General features: G+C 61.0%; 1 protein-coding gene and 1 long non-coding RNA gene across 8 annotated transcripts; one reads left to right on the forward strand and one right to left on the reverse strand.

Annotated features, from left to right (window-relative positions):
* Positions 1–3,426: 3,426 nt before the first annotated feature.
* On the reverse strand, positions 3,427–11,275 carry LOC309609626. Its single transcript, XR_014233524.1, has 2 exons — positions 11,164–11,275; positions 3,427–4,044 (listed from the first exon to the last, which is right to left on the reverse strand). It is a non-coding gene; the product is annotated as an uncharacterized lncRNA (long non-coding RNA).
* TNS2 (tensin 2) lies at positions 4,039–20,484 on the forward strand. Of its 7 annotated transcripts, none has more exons than XM_082351336.1 (30): positions 4,039–4,352; positions 6,940–7,113; positions 8,761–8,869; positions 9,370–9,407; positions 10,299–10,337; positions 10,623–10,661; positions 10,815–10,864; positions 11,113–11,284; positions 11,571–11,621; positions 11,914–12,036; positions 12,124–12,188; positions 13,029–13,112; positions 13,674–13,786; positions 13,881–13,941; positions 14,211–14,286; positions 14,546–14,675; positions 14,768–14,833; positions 14,915–15,028; positions 15,208–16,419; positions 16,561–16,711; positions 16,834–17,423; positions 17,539–17,628; positions 17,952–18,077; positions 18,283–18,375; positions 18,502–18,579; positions 18,744–18,821; positions 19,234–19,402; positions 19,487–19,555; positions 19,662–19,691; positions 19,845–20,484. In XM_082351336.1, exons 1-30 carry the CDS (start codon positions 4,278–4,280, stop codon positions 19,981–19,983), a joined length of 4,404 nt encoding a protein of 1,467 aa, XP_082207462.1. In that variant the 5' UTR covers positions 4,039–4,277; the 3' UTR covers positions 19,984–20,484. The 7 variants fall into 7 exon arrangements, with proteins under 7 accessions (XP_082207462.1, XP_082207459.1, XP_082207460.1 ...); XM_082351330.1 differs by lacking the exon at positions 4,039–4,352 and adding an exon at positions 4,426–6,120 and having other exon boundaries at positions 11,095–11,284; positions 11,887–12,036; XM_082351331.1 differs by lacking the exon at positions 4,039–4,352 and adding an exon at positions 4,428–6,120 and having other exon boundaries at positions 11,095–11,284.
* The last annotated feature ends 24 nt before the right edge of the window (positions 20,485–20,508 follow it).

Below are 20,508 nucleotides of genomic sequence, written 5' to 3' on the forward strand. Positions count from 1 at the left end.
GTGCCACATTCTGCGTTTTTTATTCGACTCCCTGTTGATAGTCTGCTCTACACACACACACCCCCCTTTCTGAAGTTCCTTCTCAGTACTGGATACTATTTCATGCAGGTGGAGGGTGGGACTACAAGAGGAATCTGTTGATTGAGGCCCCAGAACTGGGAATTTGCATCAGCTCCCCTCCATTTTTACCTGGTGTTTACCTTTAATACTGGAGAGTATCTGTGTTCCATTTCCTGTACTGTTTATTTTAGTTATAAGATTAAGCGGGAACTCTAGGGATAAATCCTCAAGTCCTTGAGGTGGTGTCTCCACAAACCTCCACCCTTCAGTCTGGAGAGCTGATGTGTCTGCTGTCCTAGGCTACACCACACAGGCAGAGTGGAGTTACGGTTGACAGGGTGGCACAACGGTCTGGGTTACAGCTGAGGCCACTTTTAATGCACAGACAGTGGGGATTTTCCAAACAGCTAGGGACAGACTGTTCATTGTTACAAGGCAGGAAAGAGGTTAGAACAGTGGCAGAGAATCCTTAAGGTCACAAGGGGGTGGAGCACAGAAAGCCACGGAAACCTCAGTCGACAATTTTGGGGACTTGGAGCCAAGAGTAAGTGTGGGGCGGGAGGTGTAAGGAGATGGAAGCACAGTGACACAGGTGGCTTTCCTGGGCCGACTGCAGCAGCAGCTGCTCTTGTAGTTTATTGCTGGCGCGTTGACTTCTGAAGTTGAGCGATAAGTGGCTTGGTGTGCTGTGATCCCTGTGGGTAGGGAGGAAAAGCTCCGGCCCAGGCTGCCTATACCTACAGCCTACAAGGCAGCGCTTGCATACTGCAGCTCCACCGCAGGCAGCAGCCTCAGTCACATCCTCCAAAGCCTTCATCTCAAGCCACTCCCCTCACTGTGTAATACTGACGTCTGGGTAAATGATGATGGAAAGAAGGATGAAGCTGGGAAAGGCTGACCGGAAAGAGGTTCATGTTGGTTGTGCACAGAAAAGGCAGGGAGAAAAACTCCCTGTACTATGGCCCAACAGGGTACTCTTAAGTTCAAGGGAAAGGTAGGCACCGGTATGGCCCCCATCCTCAGTCATAAGAATGTGTGGACCCTTTCAGAAGCCCAACCGTGGAAACGGGTCCCAGGATGGGTCAGCCCTGTCAACCTACGTAAATCTTGAGCGACCAGAGGCTGCAAGTTTGGCATCAACTTCAGTCTGGTCGGGTCCCTCGTGTATTCCAATCCACATGGCCTAGTTTCTTCTAAACAGAGTCAAACACTAGGCTCTGGATCCCAAGGCAGGGTCCCAGTTAGTGCTGAGGGCGTCACCTCGAGCGCTAAGCGAGCTCACAGCATCTGGTTTCTCAGGAAGTGGGAGAGCTACACATCTGCTCCTGGGAAGCATTATTTCTCAAATAAAACCCTGTTTCTCAGCAACCATTGTAGCCCCCAGGGCCACAAGTGTGGAGGGAAGACTTGCCTTCCCTCACCCCCCAGCCTCAGCAAAAAGAAAGAGTTTGGAAGAGGCGAGCTGTGCAGCTCCCCGCGCAGCTGCAGCAACCTCCCAGTTGGACAATATATCCTCTGTCCTCAGCTAGGAGATCTGCCTCTGGAGACAGCTCTTCCCCTTCCCCCACTCTTCCTGGTTCCCAGAGCCCAAACCCTCCCCTGAAGTTCCCCTGACCTCTTCCAGCCAGACCAGCCTACTCCCTCAATGCTTTCCTCCTATAGTCCCCCACCCCCAGGATCTGAGCACACTCCGTCACAGGCATGGGATCACCCCAGACCAGGGAAGAGGGGGTTCAGCCTTCCGTGCCAGGATGGGCTGCCCCCTGCGTAGTTAAGGTAAGAAAACCTGCATGAAGGGTCAGAGGGTGTTCCTCAACTTGTTTCACCTTCACTAACACGATCCTGGTTTTCTCCTCCCTTTCCCCTTCCTTTCTAAAGTTCCCTCTGCTCTGAGCTGGTAGTCAGGATGCCTGCCTGGCCCTTTGTGCCACGTGCCACCCATTATAATTTCACCCCCTCCAAGCCACCTTCTATATTTTCTCACTCTCAACCTTCCTCATCAGCTTCCCCCCTGCAGCCCACTTCCCGTCCCCACATTGAGAGCAGGAATCAAGTCTGCGCTGGAAGTTCAGCTACCCATCTTACGACCCTCCCCCAATTCCTTGGAACCTCAGAAGTTCCTCTTAGCGAGAATTCCCTGACGGTCCAGTGGTTAGGACTCGGGGCTTTCACTGCCGAGGGGCCGGGTTTGATCCCTGGTCAGGGAACTAAGATCCCACAGCCAGGCGGTGTGGCCAAAAAAAAAAAAAAAAATTCCTCTTAGGGGCAGCAATACCAGCATGAGTGTGAGGCTCTAGCCCTCCCATCGTTCTGGGATCCAGTCAAGTACGTTTTCTCTGGGTCCCAGTCTCTCCTTTGGTACCTCTAAAACCTACCCTTCGGCGTGCATCCCAGGGCCCAGCCAAAGACCCTAATGAACTCTGGAAAGAGCAAGATTTTAAAAGAGGTAGACTTAGGCTCCAAAGAAGTGAGTGAATTTTCATATCTTGGCTATCTCGATTACACAATCAAATCTTGCCAAAATACACAGAATGACCTTCAGCCCTGCCCCTTCGCCAGTAGCCTCTGATCCCTGTGGTTCTCCTCTCTCCTCTGGCCTTCTCCAGACTCTGGCCTCTCACCTTCTCCCAGTGCCTCCCTACCTCTTCCCTCCCCCGCTCCATTCCAATCCCCCAGCTCTTCCTCCAGATCCCAGTGACTCCTGCCGCTCTAATCTCTGCCTGTTGGACACCAACTCAGTCAAGAGCAGTAAGATCAAGGCTCCCCGGTTCCAGCCACACCTACCCCTCCCAAATGCCAGTCTCTGGGGGACCTGCATTGTCACCATCTGCAGCTTCCCAGCCTCTTCCCTGCCACCAGATTAGAATCAGGTGCCTCACTCCCTCGTAATCAGAACCAGACTTCTCAGCCTTTGCCAAAGGCTAGATGAGCACAGAAAAGACCCAGCTGAGAGAGGAGACAGGGAGGGATAGAAGGCCTTAGTGCTGGGGATACTGGCTGCCTTAAGCAGGCATTGGGCATTGAGGCCTGGGCACCGGCTCCTCAGAATCTGCCTGCCCCCCTCCCCCGCCAGTTTTCATCATGGAAAATCCAGTGGGGAGGGTGAGGAAGGGAGAAAGTTTCAGGAAGTGCTCACTGCTAAAGAACATTGGGGAACCTGGGAATGGGAATAGATCGATTGAACTTCTAGAAAGACATCCTTACCCTCTACCTTCCCCTCCAGGGTGGCACAACTCAAACCAGCCCCACAGCCCATTAACTCAACTCCAGGAAATTCCTATCCAGTACCAGATCCAGACACTGCAAAAGAAGTGAATGAGATTAGACCGCAGAATAAATTTCCATGTCCAGTGGGAAGCCTGGAACTTGAGTTAAATGAGAGGAAGACTTTAATAGAATTATCCTAGGGAACAGGAATGACAGTCCAGGTCCAAAACAGGGTGATGTTTGGGTTGACTGGAGCGGCTTAGGCGTGGGGTTGGGAGGTTGAACTTGACCTGAAGGTCCTCAGCTGTGAGTCCTTTGGGGGAGACTAGGTGGCACTCGAGAAGTCTCCCGTGGCAGAGGACCAGAGGAGTGCGTCCAGCGACTTGGGACATAAGTGATACCAGATGCCTTCGTTTGAAGCCCCGGTGGGTAGGTGGCGCTAGCCCCACTAGGCCAGGCCGCAGGTGGCCCCTGATTTCGGGGTCAGGTCCACTCCCAAATGCATTCCTGTGGAGGGGCCGGACTGAGAGAGGCCGAGGCAGTCCTCTGCACCCTTGTTTCTAGTGCCTTCTGGACCTGTGTCCACCTTTTCTTCTGCGTCTGTTTGGCTCGTAAGTTTTTTTGCCTGTGTCCCTCTGGGTCAGTCTCTTCCGGACTCTGAGATTTTCCTGTCCCTGTGTTCTCAGTGTCCACCTCTCTCAAAATCTCTCCCCGCATTTCTGTCTCTTCCGGTCTCCGAGGGTATCTGCCAGTCCCCGCATGCCTCCTTCCCAGCTCCTGGGCGCGTGGGTTCGCCAGAGAAGGTGGGGAGAAGAGGGAGAAGGAGAAGGACGAGGGGCGGGGAGCGGGCGGCACGTGGGGATTGGAGCCCGGGAAGGAGGGAGAGAGGGAGGGAGAGGAGCCCGCGGGAGGGAGGAGAGGGCGGTGCAGGGAGCGGCGGGGGCGAGCGCAGCGCGCCCGCCCCGTCTCCTCCGCCTCCTCCGCGTCCGCTCGGCGCGGGCCCGGGCGAGATGGGCTGGCCCGGGGGCTCCCCCTGCTGCTGCCCCGCCCCGCCGCGCCCCCGCCCCGCCGGGCGCCCCCCGCAGGTGAGTGGCCGCGCTGCGCCGGGCGGGAGGGCGGCGGCCTGTGCGTCACGGCCCGGCGGACAGTGCCGGGGGCGGTCGCCAGGGGGCGCGGGACCACCGGGGGGGCGAGTGGGCTCGGGGAGCGGGGCCGGCGCGCTGGGCCGGGGGCCGGGAGCCGCGGGGCCGGGGGCGGCAGCGGGCGGGGACCGGAGGCCGGAAAGGTGACCAGGGGGCGGGGCCGGCCCGCGGTCACTCCCCAGCCCGGCAGTCTCGCCTTCGCGGGTCCCGGGCGCACACGCCGCCGTTCCGTCCCGCCACGCACGCGCTCGCGCCGCCCCCGCAGGCCGGGGACCTGGGCGGGAACAGGCCGGGGAGAGTGCGAGTCAGGGTTTTGCTATTTTACTTCACATCTGGGGAAACCGAGGCAGATTCGGCTTCCACCGTCAATTCTCCAGGTCACCCTGGGCACACTCGCACACCCCGCCTTCCCTCCCTGTCTCCTTCCCTGGGCCTCACCCCTCCTCGCGGCTGGGCTCCCAGCCGCTCATCCAACCACAGCTATTTCCAGGAAGGGGGAGTGTTGGGTGGAGGGGTTTCTCCAAACAAACCCAGGGCTTGGGAGTAAGAGGGGGCCAGGCTCGGGGAGAGACTGACGGGCTCTGGAAAGTTCCAGGCAGGAGGAGGGTGAGGGTCCCAGGGGTCTGGCCTGGCCTTCCCAGGCCTGCCCCAGCGAGCTGCTTCTCCTCTCAGCACTGCCTGAAGGCTCAGCGCTCTCCCATCCCATCTCACTTCAGAAGTGCTCCACAGGTGGGGAGGGACTCAAGGCCATGCTTCCCTGGCCACCCAACACGGGGGCTAGTGAGCCACCCACGAGGACAAGAGCGAGGGTCAGAGAAGGTTTGGGGACCTGTTGCCAGGTGAGGGGACTTTCAGCCTCTCGGGAGGCAGCAGGAGTAGAGAGAAGCCTGCTGGAGGGGTCCTGGTCAGGGTAACTGTAATAGGAGGGGAGAAGGGCCATGCTACCACTACCACAGCACCTCTCCTGCTCCCAGCAGGGCTGGGGACTGGACCAGGCCAGGCCCGGTTGCCCACACTGGCCAGGGGCCTGGAATGTCCTGGGACCCAGCCAGGGCTGGTGGGGTGGGAGTGTGTTGCAGAGCCAGTGCCCCTCTCCAGTTACAGGCTAGGCCGCCCTCTGGCTAAGGTACCCTGGGGGCAGACTTCCCGACCTGGAAGGAGGATTAGAGCTTCAAGGGAGAAGCCTCAGGGTAGACCCAGTCCAGGCAGCCCAAGGAAGTGTCCTGAGCGGGCTCATCCCGGCAGCGGCAGGGTTAGACCAACCCAGATGGGCTCGAGGGAGGGAGAGGGAAGGTTAACGGACCTGGTGGGAGAAGCCAGAGCCGGGGGAGCTTCCAGAGCCCTGGGACATTCAGTAAATACGCTGCAAATGGGGGCGGGCCACGCACATTGGCACATTCTTTCAAGCCACTGGACTGTTCCACTGGACTGCTCTGGGGAGCTGCTGTCCTAAGGCTTGGGGCTGAGGACCCCCAGGCTATTAACCCCTTATACTTTCCGAAGATTACCACCCCCCCCCCATCCTTTCCAAGGCCCCAATCCACCTCCTTCCCTTAACTTCCGGGACAGGAAGCTGGCCGCATTCCCAGGAGGGAGGCAGGAGGCCCGCGGAGGGGCGTGGAGTATGTGTTGGGAGGGGGGCCTCCTGTCCAGTCCTCGGGCCCTGGGACAGCTGCTGAGGAAGGAGAGCGGAGCTGGGAGAGCCATGAAGGTAGCGTTCAGGCTCGGGGGGCGGGAGGGGGGGAGCCCAGACCTAGAGCCTGGGGTGGCAAGGCTCAAAAGAGCTAGGAACCTGAGAGAAACAAGCCAGAGAATAGGTGAGTAGGGAACTGTGTCAGGAGCAGAGCAGCTGGGGAGCTCTCAGGAGAAGGGCCCCAAATGCCTCGGGCTGGGGCAGGAGAATGGCTCGCTCCTGTGCAGAGCAGACTCTGGCTGGAATTTGACCTTCCAGTGTAGATGGTGGGGGCAGGGGGCCAGTGCACGTTCTCCTTTTCCTATTTCTTCACAACTGGTGAAACTGAGGCAGGAAGCTGGCCCTCAGTCCCATTTTCCCTGACCCTCAGGATGCACTTCACTCCTGAGCTGGCTGGGGTCGCAATTCCCAGCTCCCACTCCCCCCACCAGAAGTCCCCAGAGAGCCTGAGAGTTCAGGCCGGGAGGCTGGCCTGGCTGGGACGCGGTGTTCCCCGCTGGCCCTTGAGCCCTGCCCTGAGACCTAAATTCCCACCCCGCCCCTGCCCCGCCCCACTGGGGGCTGGATCTCAGGATCCCACAGATCCCTGGATAGGGCAGATCCCTGGGCATGGGGCAGCTCCAGAGCAGGGTGGGTTGGGGGCAAAAGATCCTGGGCTGACACTCCCAGCAGGGTAGATCCTGGGAATCTGATCTCCTGGCCTCCCCCACTTCCTCCCCCCCCCCACCCGCCCCCACTTCCTGGAGCAGCGACCTGCCCCCTTCCCGCCTGCACTCCCCTCCACTTCCAGGGCTGGGCTTCTCCTCACACCAGCCAGACAGCCTAATCTCCACCCAGGGGAAGTGGCTGCCTCCGCCAGGCCGCTTCCAGGAAGCCCCGGGCCAGGCCCCAGCATTGTTCGGGCCCCACGGCCGGCACCCCAGGCAGCCGGACACCATGAAGTCCAGCGGCCCAGTGGAGAGGCTGCTCAGAGCCCTGGGGAGGAGGGACAGCAGCCGGGCCACCAACAGGGTAGGAGTGCCCATTGGCTGGGCAGAGGAGGGGCAGGGGTGGAGGTGTGGGCAGTGGGGGAGGGGGCCAGGACTCAGGCCAGACCCCCTTCCCAGTTTCGGCTTCCTCAGCCTTCTCCCCTGGACCCGCATCCCCTCGCATCCCCTTGTTACTCTATCCCTTTGGAGTGGCCAGGGCTGGCTGTGACGTGAGCAGCAGACGTTCGGGTTAGAGCAAAACCTGGTGTCCCTTTCAGCCCGCCTGACACATTCCCTGCCCTAGCCCAGGACAGCCCTGCACCCAGGCAGGTATACATCATTGTAGGACCTTCCTGGGTACTATTCTGGAACCCCAGAGAGGACGTCCCTAAGCTGAGAAGTTTGAGGGAGATGGGATGGGGGTGGCGAAGGAAGGAAGGGAGGGAGGCAGCCAGGTCTCAGGAGTGCTTTAGACAAGGGGGGGTTGATTTGCTTTCCACTGATATCATCTGTGTGTGCCATTAATGCCAAAATGCACCCAGGTTTCCTAGTGGGTCTGGCAGAGTTGGTCCAGCCCAGAAGAGTTCAAGTTGGGTTTAATCCAGAAGCTTCAGGGACAGCCAAGAGACCAGAGGTGCTGCCTGCATCCCCAGGCTGAGGGGCCTGGAGGCCCCATCACTGCCTTTCCCCACATTTTCTCAGCCTCACCCCAAAAGAAGCATCTCAGGGCAACATGAGACAGTACTATGGGGGAGGGAGGCAGGAACTTGAACGCCAGAGGAGGAGAAAAATAGGTAGAAGAGAGAAGAGGCAAGGAAGCAAATGGTCCCCAGAGGATGGGAGGGATGGGACAAGGTAGGCCTGGGCCATAGGGGACATCCCAGCCTCCTCGCTCACTGCACTCTGGGTGGGGAGGGGCCCAAGAGCATCTGCTCCACCCTCTCCCTCTCCAACAAAGCTGGAATCCCACTTGAACCTCCTCAAGTGACGGGGCGCTTACTACATCCCGGAGCAGTAAGGCAGCGAAATATTTCCAAGTCATGCCTCCATCTGCCTCTCCCTCTGAGCATTACCGCCCCCTCCTTACACAACTGCTGCCTGCCGCCTGGGTGCACAATGAGTAAACATGTTGTTCCGACAGTAGGGGGAGGAGGGCGCGTCCGCCGCCTGGAGGACTGGGACAGAGGGACCAGGGGAGCAGGCCTGGCTGAGGCCCTCCTGCCGGGTCAGTCTGGGCGCTGTGTGACTGACACCGTACATTCATGTCTGACCCCCTCCCTGCTCACTCTCTACCGAAGCCTCCAGCTGGGGAGGGCAAGATGGGAGGAGAAACAGGTTGCCTTCATAGCGGAGTCAGGGAGCGCTATCCCCCCACACCAGGACGGAAGCTCTAGGGCTTGGGTGGCAGTGACCGCAAGGGTATCACACACCAGGGCCACGTGAGGGGCCTAAGTGATCCCTTGGGGAGGAGCTGACCCAGCTAGGGTGACGCAAGGGGCCAGGTTCTACGCACTGTCTAGGACAAGCCCTACAACTGCCCGGAAACAGCTGAGGCCAAGTGCGTTCTACGAGTTTGAGGGCTTTATCGGGATGGAAGAAGAGAGAAACTGTGCAGTGCTCAGGCCCCGGCCCGGTCCTGGAGATGGGCCCGTGGGAACTGACACCTCTGTCTGTCTGTCCCTCCACCTAGCCTAGGAAAGCTGAGCCACATAGCTTCCGGGAGAAGGTTTTCCGGAAGAAACCACCAGTCTGTGCAGTGTGTAAGGTGACCATCGATGGGACAGGCGTCTCGTGCCGAGGTGAGGCGCCCTGCCCTATGCTGTGCCTCTGCGAGCGTCACCCAGCACCACTGGGTTGCACAGCCCCAGCAGGCAGGCCCCAGAACAGAACCCGTACTGCGTGTGCTGCCCCTGGGCTGGGCCACGTGGGAGCCAAGAGGAACTGCGTCCCCTCCAAACAGCCCTTGCTCCCCCAGCACCCCAGGAGACCCAGTACTCTAAATCACCTTCCCACCTCACCTGAGACTGGAGGCTTTCCTCCCTTGCTTCCTCTTCACCCGCACCCACCCTAGAACATTACCCCTGGCTCCCTCCTTCCCTGGCCTGGGCAGTAGTGCACCACTGCCATGCGCTTCCCTTGAACTCTGCCCCTGCTCCCCCACTCCAGCCAGCTCAGTACAGCCGGAGTCCTGGAAGTCCCAAGGTCTAGTTCCAGGGCCTGGGGAGATGGGAGAGGGCCACCCCTTCCACTGCCCCAGTGGGCCCCTGCTAACCCCTCTCCTCCCCTCCATCCCCTCTAGTGTGCAAGGTGGCGACACACAGAAAATGTGAAGCAAAGGTGGGTACCTGCTGTGGGGAGGGGGACTGGGGTCCCTTCCTCCTGTGAAACAGGCTTCTCCAACCACACTGGCATCAACCCTCCACCCTTCTCATCATTGGGGAACCCCTGCTGGGTGGGAGAGGGTACTGTACTGGGCCCTTTAAGAACCACCCTACTCCACCCCCTGGAGGGCTGGCCCAGGCAGCGCAGACAGCGCGTTTGGCGTTTGTCTTGGTGCCTTGCCCAGGCTGCAGCTGGCGAGTGGATGGGGGGGTGGGGAAGAGGAGGAGAATGAGGAGGAGGAAGGGTGGGGTGGGTGGGTGTCAGAGCAGGATTTCGGAGACTGGCAGCCGGATGGGCTGTGCCTTCCTTCTGGGGAAGGGTCCTCAGGATGCCTGAGTGGGTCTTGTCCTGGGCCCTGGAAAGGCTGGGCAGAAGGTGCAAGGTGTAGATAGCACCCACTGTCCACTGGGAACCTGAGACAGCCGCATCTCTGGGGAGGTGCCCTGGTCCTCCTCCTGCAGTGTGAGGGGTCCTAGGGCCTTGGAGCTGGCTTTGGGGAGCTGTGTGCCCGGGGGCGGGGTCTCCCAGTGAAAGAGGCCAGTGTCCGTCCCTGGCCGTGGCCTGCCTGCATGGCTCTATATATAACTCCTGCCCTGCAGCTGGATGAATGGGGGTCTGTGTGGGCAGGGGGCTGGAAGCCAAGAGTAACAAGTGGGGGGCCCAGGGGTGGGGGACCGAGAGGCCAGAGGGGAGGCTCCCTTAAATAGAGGAACCTCAGTTGCAGCCTGTGCCCATCTGCTGACAGCCCCTCCACCTTCTTGCTGAAGCTGAGGGGTGGCCCCATCCTTAAGCCCGGGAAAGCCCATTTCACCAGCAACTCAGCTCCTCTCTCCCGTCTCCTTCCAGGTGACTTCGTCCTGTCAGGCCGTGCCTCCCACGGAGCTGGTGAGTATGCTCTGGGATGGGGTGACCGAGGCAAGGAACCTGGCTGCGGCGGTGTCCAGAGATCTGGTGGCCACAGAGAGGGCCCCCAGGAGGTTACCTTGAATGGACTGCTGTGGATAGTGGTCATCCTGAGGCAGTGGGAAAAAATTTGAGCCCTCTGCTCTCGTCCTCTTGGGCCTGCTGGGGGCTAGGACACCCCCCCGCCCAGTACATCCCTCACAGGGACACCGGCTGGTCCTTGCCCCTTCCCTAACCACTCCCTTTTCCTCCCCCATCTCTCTCTAGCGGAGAAACACGGCCCCTGTGAGGCGCATAGAGCACCTGGTAAGGTGATGCTGGAGGAGGGGGGTGGAAGCAGGTAGCTCTGGGACTAAGGACCTAGGTTTCTTCTGAGGCAAAAGTTCATGGAACTCTGGAGTGGGGAGCCCAGAGTGAGGGGCACAAAAGACGTGTGCAAAGTCTCATCTCATCCACCAGGGATCCACCAAGTCTCTGAACTACTCAAAGCAACGCAGCACTCTGCCCAGGTAAGTGAGGGCGCGGGGTGTGGTCCCATATGAGCCCCTTCCGCTGGCCCCACACCTCAGCCCAGAGCAGGGCCCCCCAACAAAGCTCTCCAGGCCAGCCCCGCCCCCCAGCTGGTCCCACCCACTCTCAGGACCCAGGAGACCTCACCTGTAGTCAGCCAAACACCCTTCCTTAACATCAGCCTCCGGTGCCCGCCCCACCCCCACTCTCCGCCCTGTTCCTAACACAGGCTTCGCCTCCTCCCCAGGAGCTTCAGCCTGGATCCTCTCATGGAGCGCCGCTGGGACTTGGACCTCACCTACGTGACGGAGCGGATCCTGGCCGCCGCCTTCCCCGCGCGGCCCGACGAGCAGCGACACCGGGGCCACCTGCGCGAGCTGGCTCACGTGCTGCAATCCAAGCACCGCGACAAGTACCTGGTGAGGGGCGGGACCTGCCTCAGTCAGCCAACGAGAGGGCTGGGAGGTCCGGATGGGCCAGGCCCCTCCCTGACGTCACGCCGCGGAGGCGGAGCCCCGAGTGGGCGGGGCCCGGGCGCAAACCTGGAACGCCGACTGGGCTGTACGAGCTAGGCTGGGCCTTAGCGACCTACTCATTTTGGAGAAAGACCCGTCCTTAGGGTCACAGCGGGTGATACCACCCCCAAGCATCACCGCGCCTCGCTGCCTGGGGTCACTTCGCCTAACGCCCCCACTTTACTTGCAGCTCTTCAACCTTTCAGAGAAAAGACATGACCTGACCCGCCTAAACCCCAAGGTAGGAGGGGATTAAAGCCATCACCCCCTGCCTCCTCGGTATTAATAGTAGCAATTGCCACCTACTTCACTCTGAAGCACTTTCCCATATGACACATCACTTGGGACACCCCAAAGCATGGTGCAGCAGGTATCAACCCATTGTCCAGGTGAGGGAAGTGTTGAAGCTGTCATGGACACAGCCAGCAGGCCCCTGACTTTGTCTCCAGGCCCCTACAGCCTGTCCCTCTTCCACCCTCACCCACCTCTTCTTTGGTGGCCACCAGCTCCAGTCCCACTCCTGTACCCCTCAGGTCCAGGACTTTGGCTGGCCTGAGCTGCACGCGCCCCCGCTGGACAAGCTGTGCTCCATCTGCAAAGCCATGGAGACGTGGCTCAGTGCCGACCCGCAGCACGTGGTCGTACTGTACTGCAAGGTGAGCTGGGAGTGCGGGTTCGCAGGGCTGGGGTGCCCTCAGCCAGGGGCCCCAGTAAGCCCTGCATCCCTGTCTCTTTGTCCCTAGGGGAGCAAGGGCAAGCTCGGGGTCATCGTCTCTGCCTACATGCACTACAGCAAAATCTCTGCAGGGTAAGGCTCCCCAGCCCCGAGTGCCCCCTTCCCCAGTGACCCTTCCTCCAGCTGGCCCTTGACGAGCCCATCTCCTCTGAAGCCCACCTCAGTGTTCAGAAGAGCCATTTACTATAAACTTGACCTTTCCACCTCCTTTTTCTCACTTGTACTTCACCACAGTTTTCCTAGGGCTGCTGTAACTAAGTGCCACAAACTAAGTGGCTTAAGACAACAGAAACTTGTTGTCTCAGTTCTGGGAGCTACAAGTCTAAAATCTGAGGTGTCAGCAGGACCACACTCCCACTGAGACTCTGGGTAGAGACCTTCCTGGCCTCTTCCTAGCCTCTTCCTAGCTCTTGGTGGTGGCAGACAATCCTTAGTGTTCCTTGGCTTGCAGATGCATCACTCCAATCTCTGCCTTTGTTGTCACATAGCCTTCTTCCTGTGTGTCTGTGTGTCTGTGTCTCTTCTTCTCTTCTTCTAAGGACACCAATCATATTGGATTAAGGGCTCATCCTACTCCAGTATAACATCATAACTAATTACATCTGCAACGACCCTATTTCCAAATAAGGTCACATTCTGAGGTACCTATCTTTTGCGGGGACACAATTCAACCCATAACATGGTCTTATTGTCCCATTTTACAGAGGAAGAAACTAAAACTCAGGGAACAATTGCCCGAGGTCCAACAACTAGTAAAGTGACTGTGGGGTTTCTAGTTCTCTTCACCACCACCCTGGGCCTCCTCTAGACTTGGGGGAAATCGCACCTCTCTTCCCTCCCTTGGGGCTTAGGGATGGGAGACCAGGTTGGAGACCAGCCCCTAAGCCCCCACACTGGTCCCACTCTCCCCAGGGCGGACCAGGCGCTGGCTACCCTTACCATGCGGAAGTTCTGTGAGGACAAGGTGGCCTCAGAGCTGCAGCCGTCCCAGCGCCGGTGAGCAGCCTAGGTGGGGATGGGCCAGAGGAGCAGTTCCCTCCGTGGCTACGAAGGCCGAGGTTCTCTCATTCATGCAGCACACCTGCATGGAGCACAGATGCATCTGTGTGCCTGGGATTGTGCCAAGTGCTGAGAATGCGGAACAAGCACAGGGTCCCTGCTCTCGTGGGGCTTATTTACATGCTAGTGGGGTAGACGGCAATAAACCTGTGAATAAAGAGACAAGGTCGTTTTGGATGATGACAGGTGCTATCTATACAAAAAACAAAGCTGAGTCTCGTGATGAACGGAGACTCACAGGACAGTCAGGGCCCTCCGCTATATAACGTGAGGCAGAGATCTGGGGGAAGAGCATTCTAGACAGAGGGAACAGCAAGAACAAAACCTCAGAGGCAGCAAGAAGGATGGAGGTTAGATGCAAGGAAGAAATCTCTGTTGAGCTGGAAGATGGGCGGGAAGCGCCGAGGAGAAGGTGGCTGGGGCGGTGTTCGTAGTTGAGATGACACCAGGGCGTCTCCAGAGGAAGGGGCTTACGTCCTCCTTACATCCCCCCACCAGGTATATCAGCTACTTCAGTGGTCTGCTGTCCGGCTCCATCAGAATGAACAGCAGCCCTCTCTTCCTGCACTACGTGCTCGTGCCCATGCTGCCAGCCTTTGAACCTGGCACGGGTGAGTCTGCCTGGAATGTACTCCAGGGAGTGGGCTGTCCCCCACCCCCTCCACTCAGCACCCCTCACGTGTCTTCTCCTTCGTGCCCCTCCAGGTTTCCAGCCCTTCCTCAAGATCTACCAGTCCATGCAGCTTGTCTACACATCTGGAATCTAGTGAGTGCTCTGTTCCCCGGCCCCTGCTTCCCTGCTCCCTGGGTCCCTGTTTCTCCAGCCTCCCCAGATAGCTGGGCCTCCAGCTCCAGCCACTGCACCCACAAACTAATAGCATCACAGAATCCGTTTTATAGATGCGGAAGCTGATGCTTAAAGGGCTCTCACTAAGGCAGTGCTCAGTCTCCAATCTCCCAGCTCCCTCCTGACTCTTCACAGCCACCCGTGCACCCAAGTGCCCCTGATTCACCTCTGCCCTCTCTCTTCCCCAGTCATGTTGCAGGCCCTGGTCCCCAGCAGCTTTGCATCAGCCTGGAGCCAGCTCTCCTCCTGAAAGGCGATGTCATGGTGAGGGGGCCTTAGCGACAGGGAGAGGCCTGGGGGTGGGGTGAGGGGTGGTGGTGTAGGCTGCCAGCTGCACAGTCTCTGGTGAGCCATCGATTCGAGGCCGATGGGAGGGCAAAGAGGGCATCCTCCTGATGGGGAGGAGGTCACCTTGGGGTTCAGGCAAGGCAGAGCCGTGGCCAGATAGTCCCCAGGGTGGAAGCACTGAGAAGACGTGAGTGGACACGAGGGCCTGAACGCCGGTCTCCCTCCCCTCACCCAGGTGACGTGCTATCACAGGGGGAGCCGGGGGACTGACCGGACCCTCGTGTTCCGAGTCCAGTTCCACACGTGTACCATCCATGGACCACGGCTCACCTTCCCCAAGGACCAGCTGGACGAGGCCTGGACCGGTGAGTTGGAGACAAGTGGCGTTGGGGCTGGAGCCCAGGTGAAGGCGGGCGGGCGGGTGGGTGCCGGGCTCCTCACGGTCCACTCCCTGCAGACGAGAGGTTCCCCTTCCAAGCCTCGGTGGAGTTCGTCTTCTCCTCCAGCCCAGAGAAGATCAAAGGTGAGAGCCAGGCCTGGCCCCGGCGGGGGGCGGGGGGGGGTCATCCCTCCCTGCTCCTCACCCCCGGGTGCCCTTCCGTAGGCAGCACCCCACGGAACGAGCCCTCGGTGTCTGTTGACTACAACACGGCAGAGCCTGCTGTGCGCTGGGACTCCTACGAGAACTTCAACCTGCACCACGAGGACAGTGTGGACGGTGTGTGGGGCGTGGGGTGGCAGGAGGTGGAGTTTTGGGGGGCACACTCTTCCCTCCCCAGGCAGACACCCCTCCCGAGAGACACCCCCTGAGCTGGAGTCTCCTGCGCTGTCCCCTGTTAACACACATGCTTTCTCTCTCTCCCCCTTTTGCCTGCTTGCCCTCCCTCCCGGATCCAGACTCCGTCACCCATACCCGGGGACCCCTGGATGGCAGTCCTTACGCCCAGGTGCAGCGGGCCCCCCGCCAGACCCCGCCGGCGCCCTCTCCGGAGCCGCCCCCGCCCCCGCTGCTCTCTGTCAGCAGCGATTCTGGCCATTCATCCACGCTGACCACCGAGCCAGCCGCTGAGTCCCCTGGCCGGCCACCCCCGACAGCTGCCGAGCGACAGGAGCTGGAGCGCCTCCTGGGGGGCTGTGGAGTGGCCACTGGGGGCCGGGGAGCTGGGCGTGAGACGGCCATCCTCGATGATGAAGAGCAGCCCCCGGCGGGTGGAGGCCCCCGCCTTGGAATGTATTCGGGACACAGGCCTGGCCTCAGCCGCCACTGCTCCTGCCGCCAGGGCTACCGGGAGCCCTGTGGGGTCCCCAATGGGGGCTACTACCGGCCAGAGGGGACCCTGGAGAGGAGGCGGCTGGCCTACGGGGCCTACGAGGGGCCCCCACAGGGCTATGCTGAGGCCTCCGTGGAGAAGAGGCGCCTCTGCCGATCGCTGTCCGAGGGGCCGTACCCCTACCCGCCTGAGCTGGGGAAACCGGCCAACGGGGACTTTGGCTACCGCGCCCCAGGCTACCGGGAGGTGGTGATCCTAGAGGACCCTGGGCTGCCTGCCCTGTGCTCATGCCCCGCCTGTGAGGAGAAGCTAGCGCTGCCCACGGCAGCCCTCTATGGGCTGCGCCTGGAGAGGGAGGCTGGAGAGGGGTGGGCGAATGAGGCTGGCAAGCCCCTCCTGCACCCGGTGCGACCTGGGCACCCACTGCCCCTGCTGGTGCCTGCCTGCGGGCACCACCATGCCCCAGTGCCTGACTACAGCTGCCTGAAGCCACCCAAGGCAGGCGAGGAAGGCCATGAGGGCTGCTCCTACGCCATGTGCCCCGAAGGCAGGTATGGGCATCCAGGGTACCCTGCCCTGGTGACATATGGCTATGGAGGAGCGGTTCCCAGTTACTGCCCAGCATATGGCCGGGCGCCTCACAGCTGCGGGTCTCCAGGCGAGGGCAGAAGGTATCCCAGCTCTGGTGCCCACTCCCCCCGGGCTGGCTCCATTTCCCCCGGCAGCCCGCCCTACCCCCAATCCAGGAACCTCAGCTACGAGATCCCTGCAGAGGAGGGAGGGGACAGGTATCCGCTGCCCGGGCACCTGGCCCCAGCAGGACCCTTGGCATCTGCAGGTGAGGGCACTGGGATGGGGAGTGCCCAGGGCAGAGGAGGGCTCTGGAAGATGGTGGGGGAAGGCACAGAGTGAGAAAGAGCTAAGCCAGACAGAAGGGGCTCTTCCTGGCTCACAACCTCTCCTCTCACCTTCCCTGCAGAGTCGCCGGAGCCGGTGTCCTGGAGGGAGGGCCCCAGCGGGCACAGCACCCTGCCTCGGTCTCCCCGAGATGCCCAGTGCAGTGCCTCTTCTGAGCTGTCCGGTCCCTCCACGCCCCTGCACACCAGCAGCCCAGTCCAGGGCAAGGAGAGGTACCCAGAGGGGCTGGGCAGCTCAGGCGCCTCCTTGTCCGGGCAGACCCTGAAGCCTGGGATGGGGGCAGCTCTCACGGGGTTCTGCGGCTCTACTAACCACCCGCCCTCCCACCCCGCAGCGCCCGACGGCAGGACACTAGGTCCCCCACCTTGGCGCCCACTCAGAGACTGAGTCCCGGAGAGGCCTTGCCACCTGCTTCCCAGGGAGGGGCTGAAAAATCTCCAGAGCTGCCAGCAAGAAGTGGGCCTGAGCCTGCGGCCCCTGGTCCCTTCTCCCCAGCCTCCCCGCCCAGCTCACCCAACGACTGGCCTCAGGAGAGGAGCCCAGGGGGCCGTTCGGACAGCGCCAGTCCGAGGGGCCCTGTACCCACCACCCTGCCCGGCCTCCGCCACGCCCCCTGGCAGGGCCTTCGAGACTCCCCGGACAGCCCAGATGGGTCCCCCCTCACCCCTGTGCCTACTCAGATGCCCTGGCTTGTGGCCAGCCCAGAGCCACCTCAGAGCTCACCCGTACCTGCCTTCCCTCTGGCTGCATCTTATGACATCAATGGCCCCACCCAGCCCCCACTTCCCGAGAAGCGCCACCTGCTGGGGCCTGGGCAACAGCCAGGACCCTGGGGCCCAGAGCAGGCATCACCACCAGCCAGAGGCATGAGTCACCATGTCACCTTTGCACCTCTGCTCCCGGATAATGCCCCCCAACCTCCAGGTATAAAGGCCTTCAGGTGGCTGGGGCCACCTCGGGAGAACCCTTTTTCCCAGGGAGGGGCATGGCATGGGGACTGGGGAGCCCTGAGGCCAAGCTCAGTCCCTCCCTGTCCTAGAGCCCCCTATGCAAGAGAGCCAGAGCAACGTCAAGTTTGTCCAGGATACGTCCAAGTTCTGGTATAAGCCACACCTGTCCCGTGACCAAGGTGAGAAGCCAGCCTGCGCCCCCCCCCCCCCCCCCACCGCCCAGGGCTCTGGCTCGGCTTTGGAGCCCATCCTTCCAGTGGGTGCCTCTTCCCCGTCTCAGCGGGCCTCCTCTAGGCCGAGCTTCTCTCTAGCTGGTGATTCTGGGCTTCGGGCCCAAGGAGGTCTAACACTGTCAGCGCTCTGTGCGCTGACTCCCCAGTGGCGTCCCGGGTGCTGTCGCCGCAGCTGTTAGGGCCAGAGGCCTGGGGAACTTGGGCAGCAGAGCGGAGGGGCTCCTTGGGGCTCAGTCGGCCGCTGTGAAGACTTCTCCCACCTCCTCCAGCCATTGCCCTGCTGAAGGACAAGGACCCTGGGACCTTCTTGATCAGGGACAGTCATTCATTCCAAGGAGCCTATGGGCTGGCTCTCAAGGTGGCTACGCCCCCACCCAGCGCCCAGCCCTGGAAAGGTACAGAATGGCCAAACGTGAGGGGAACGGGGAGTGGGGTGTGGGGAGGTACCAGAGGCAGGACAAGGCAGGGTGGACCACGTCGCTTCTTAGTGGGGAGAGGGAGCAAGTGACCTCTCCTGCTCGGGAAAGAATTCCAGCAGGCGAGAAGCAGAACCTGGAATCTGACGAAGCCTTCCTCTCCCCTCCCCTCCCCTCCGCTCAGGGGACCCCTTGGAACAGCTGGTCCGCCACTTTCTCATTGAGACTGGGCCCAAAGGGGTGAAGATCAAGGGCTGCCCCAGCGAGCCCTACTTTGGTGAGAAGCAGAGGCTGGGAAGGCTGCACTGGGCTGGTCCAGGGAGGCCAAGAGGCGTCAGGAGGGAGGAGGTAGACCACCAGGATCTCCGGGTGCCTCGAGAGCCCACTCGCCTCTCCCCTGCAGGCAGCCTGTCGGCCCTGGTCTCCCAGCACTCCATCTCCCCGCTGTCCCTGCCCTGCTGCCTGCGCATTCCCAGCAAAGGTGGGTGTCCGGTCATCTGTCCCCCCACCTCTCCCCACCCACTGCAGCCAAAGGCAGACTCCCCAGGCCCTGGCTTCCCGCCTGCCTGCCTTCCCTCGGGGACGGCAGAGGGTGCTCTCCAGCTCCCAGCACTGCCGCTCCCCGCTGACCCCCGTTTCCCTCAGATCCTCTGGAGGAGGCCCCAGAGGCCCCAGTGCCCACCAACATGAGCACAGCGGCAGACCTCCTGCGTCAGGGCGCCGGTACGGGCCTCTCCCTCTTTCCTCCCCCTGGGCACCAAGGGGGCCGTTGCTGATACATGGGGCACTGAAAGGCCTTGAGGTGGGTGGGTGGGCCCTGGCGGATGCGTCTAACCCATGAGGGCAGGGGGAGCCCTGCATCTGTAGGCACAGTGGGAGAGGGAGTCCTCAGTCTAGGCTCTGCGGGGAGGGGGCTTGTTAGAACGCAGATTCTCAGGCCTCTTTCCAGCACCTCTGACTGTGGATCTGGGGGAGTCACAGAACCTGCCTTTTTAACAGGTTACCTGTGTGACACGCATCCCCCGAGCAGCGCTAGCTGGGGAAAGTGTGAGAGCTGGTGGGGTGGGGGGACCGAGGGAAGATAGACCTGGGGGCAGGCAGAGCCACTGCTCCCTCCAACCCCCCGCCCCCCCAGCCTGCAGTGTGCTCTACCTGACCTCAGTGGAGACGGAGTCGCTGACAGGCCCCCAGGCGGTGGCGCGGGCCAGCTCCGCAGCTCTGAGCTGCAGCCCCCGCGCCACGCCAGCCATTGTCCACTTCAAGGTCTCAGCCCAGGGCATCACGCTGACAGACAACCAGAGGAAGTGAGTGTGCGTGCCAAGCCCCGGGGGGGCGCAGGCCCTGGGGCCCCGATTTCCGGGTGACTTTCCCCACCCTCCTCCTCACAGGCTCTTCTTTCGCCGCCATTATCCAGTGAACAGCATCACCTTCGCCAGCACTGACCCTCAGGACCGGAGGTGACCCTCTCCCTCCCAGCCCTTTCGCCCCACAGTCCCCAGCTCAGCTCTTCCGCTGGTAGCTATTCCCCGGGTGCATCCCTTCACAGTTCTTCTCCTTCTGCAGATGGACCAACCCGGACGGGACCACCTCCAAGTAAGCCTCCCTGGGAGTGCAGTCGCCCCTCCCTGGCATGGCATGGCATGGCACTGGCGTGGCATCGAGACACCTCCTTCCTCCCCAACCCTGGCGTGGCAGTCCCTGTGGAAGGGATGCTGAGCCCTCCCCACCCTGCCTTTGTACCCCCAGGATCTTTGGTTTCGTGGCCAAGAAGCCGGGAAGCCCCTGGGAGAACGTGTGTCACCTCTTTGCAGAGCTTGACCCAGATCAGCCTGCAGGCGCCATTGTCACCTTCATCACCAAAGTTCTGCTGGGCCAGAGAAAATGAAGGAAGGCCACAAGCTCCGAGCCCACGTCAACACTGCGCCCCTCTCAGCACCCCACAGCCCTCACTTCCCCTGGCCTGGACCCAGGAGACCCGGGATCCAGCCCCTCCCCTAGGAACGGGGAGCGGACACCGGCCTGGGACACTGCTCTCCTTCCCCGCCCCCAGCCTGCTAAGCGAAGTGGACGGGCCCATGAGATGACCTTGCATGTGAGCAGATGGCAGAGATGGGTGTGTGAAGGGTGAGGAGGCATCAGCAGTGGAGCCTGGAGGAGATGGGGATGGCCCTACCTGCGCGAGAACATCAGCGCTGGCGGAGACAGGCCCTGCTAGCTCCACCCAGCTGCAGGTCCCAGCATGGCAGGGAGAGGGGAGAGTGTGGGGAGCAAGGCACTCCCTCCTCTGCCTCCCCTCTGAGCAGAGAGATCAGAGTGGGATCACATGAAAAGGGGGCTAAAAAAGAGTCTATTTTTGTCTAATAATAAAGAGTTTCTATAACGTTTAGTCGGAGTTGGAGTCATGCCTTGT

This window comes from Balaenoptera borealis, assembly GCF_965194805.1.
Source record: "Balaenoptera borealis genome assembly, chromosome: 13".
Classification (NCBI taxonomy): domain Eukaryota; kingdom Metazoa; phylum Chordata; class Mammalia; order Artiodactyla; family Balaenopteridae; genus Balaenoptera; species Balaenoptera borealis.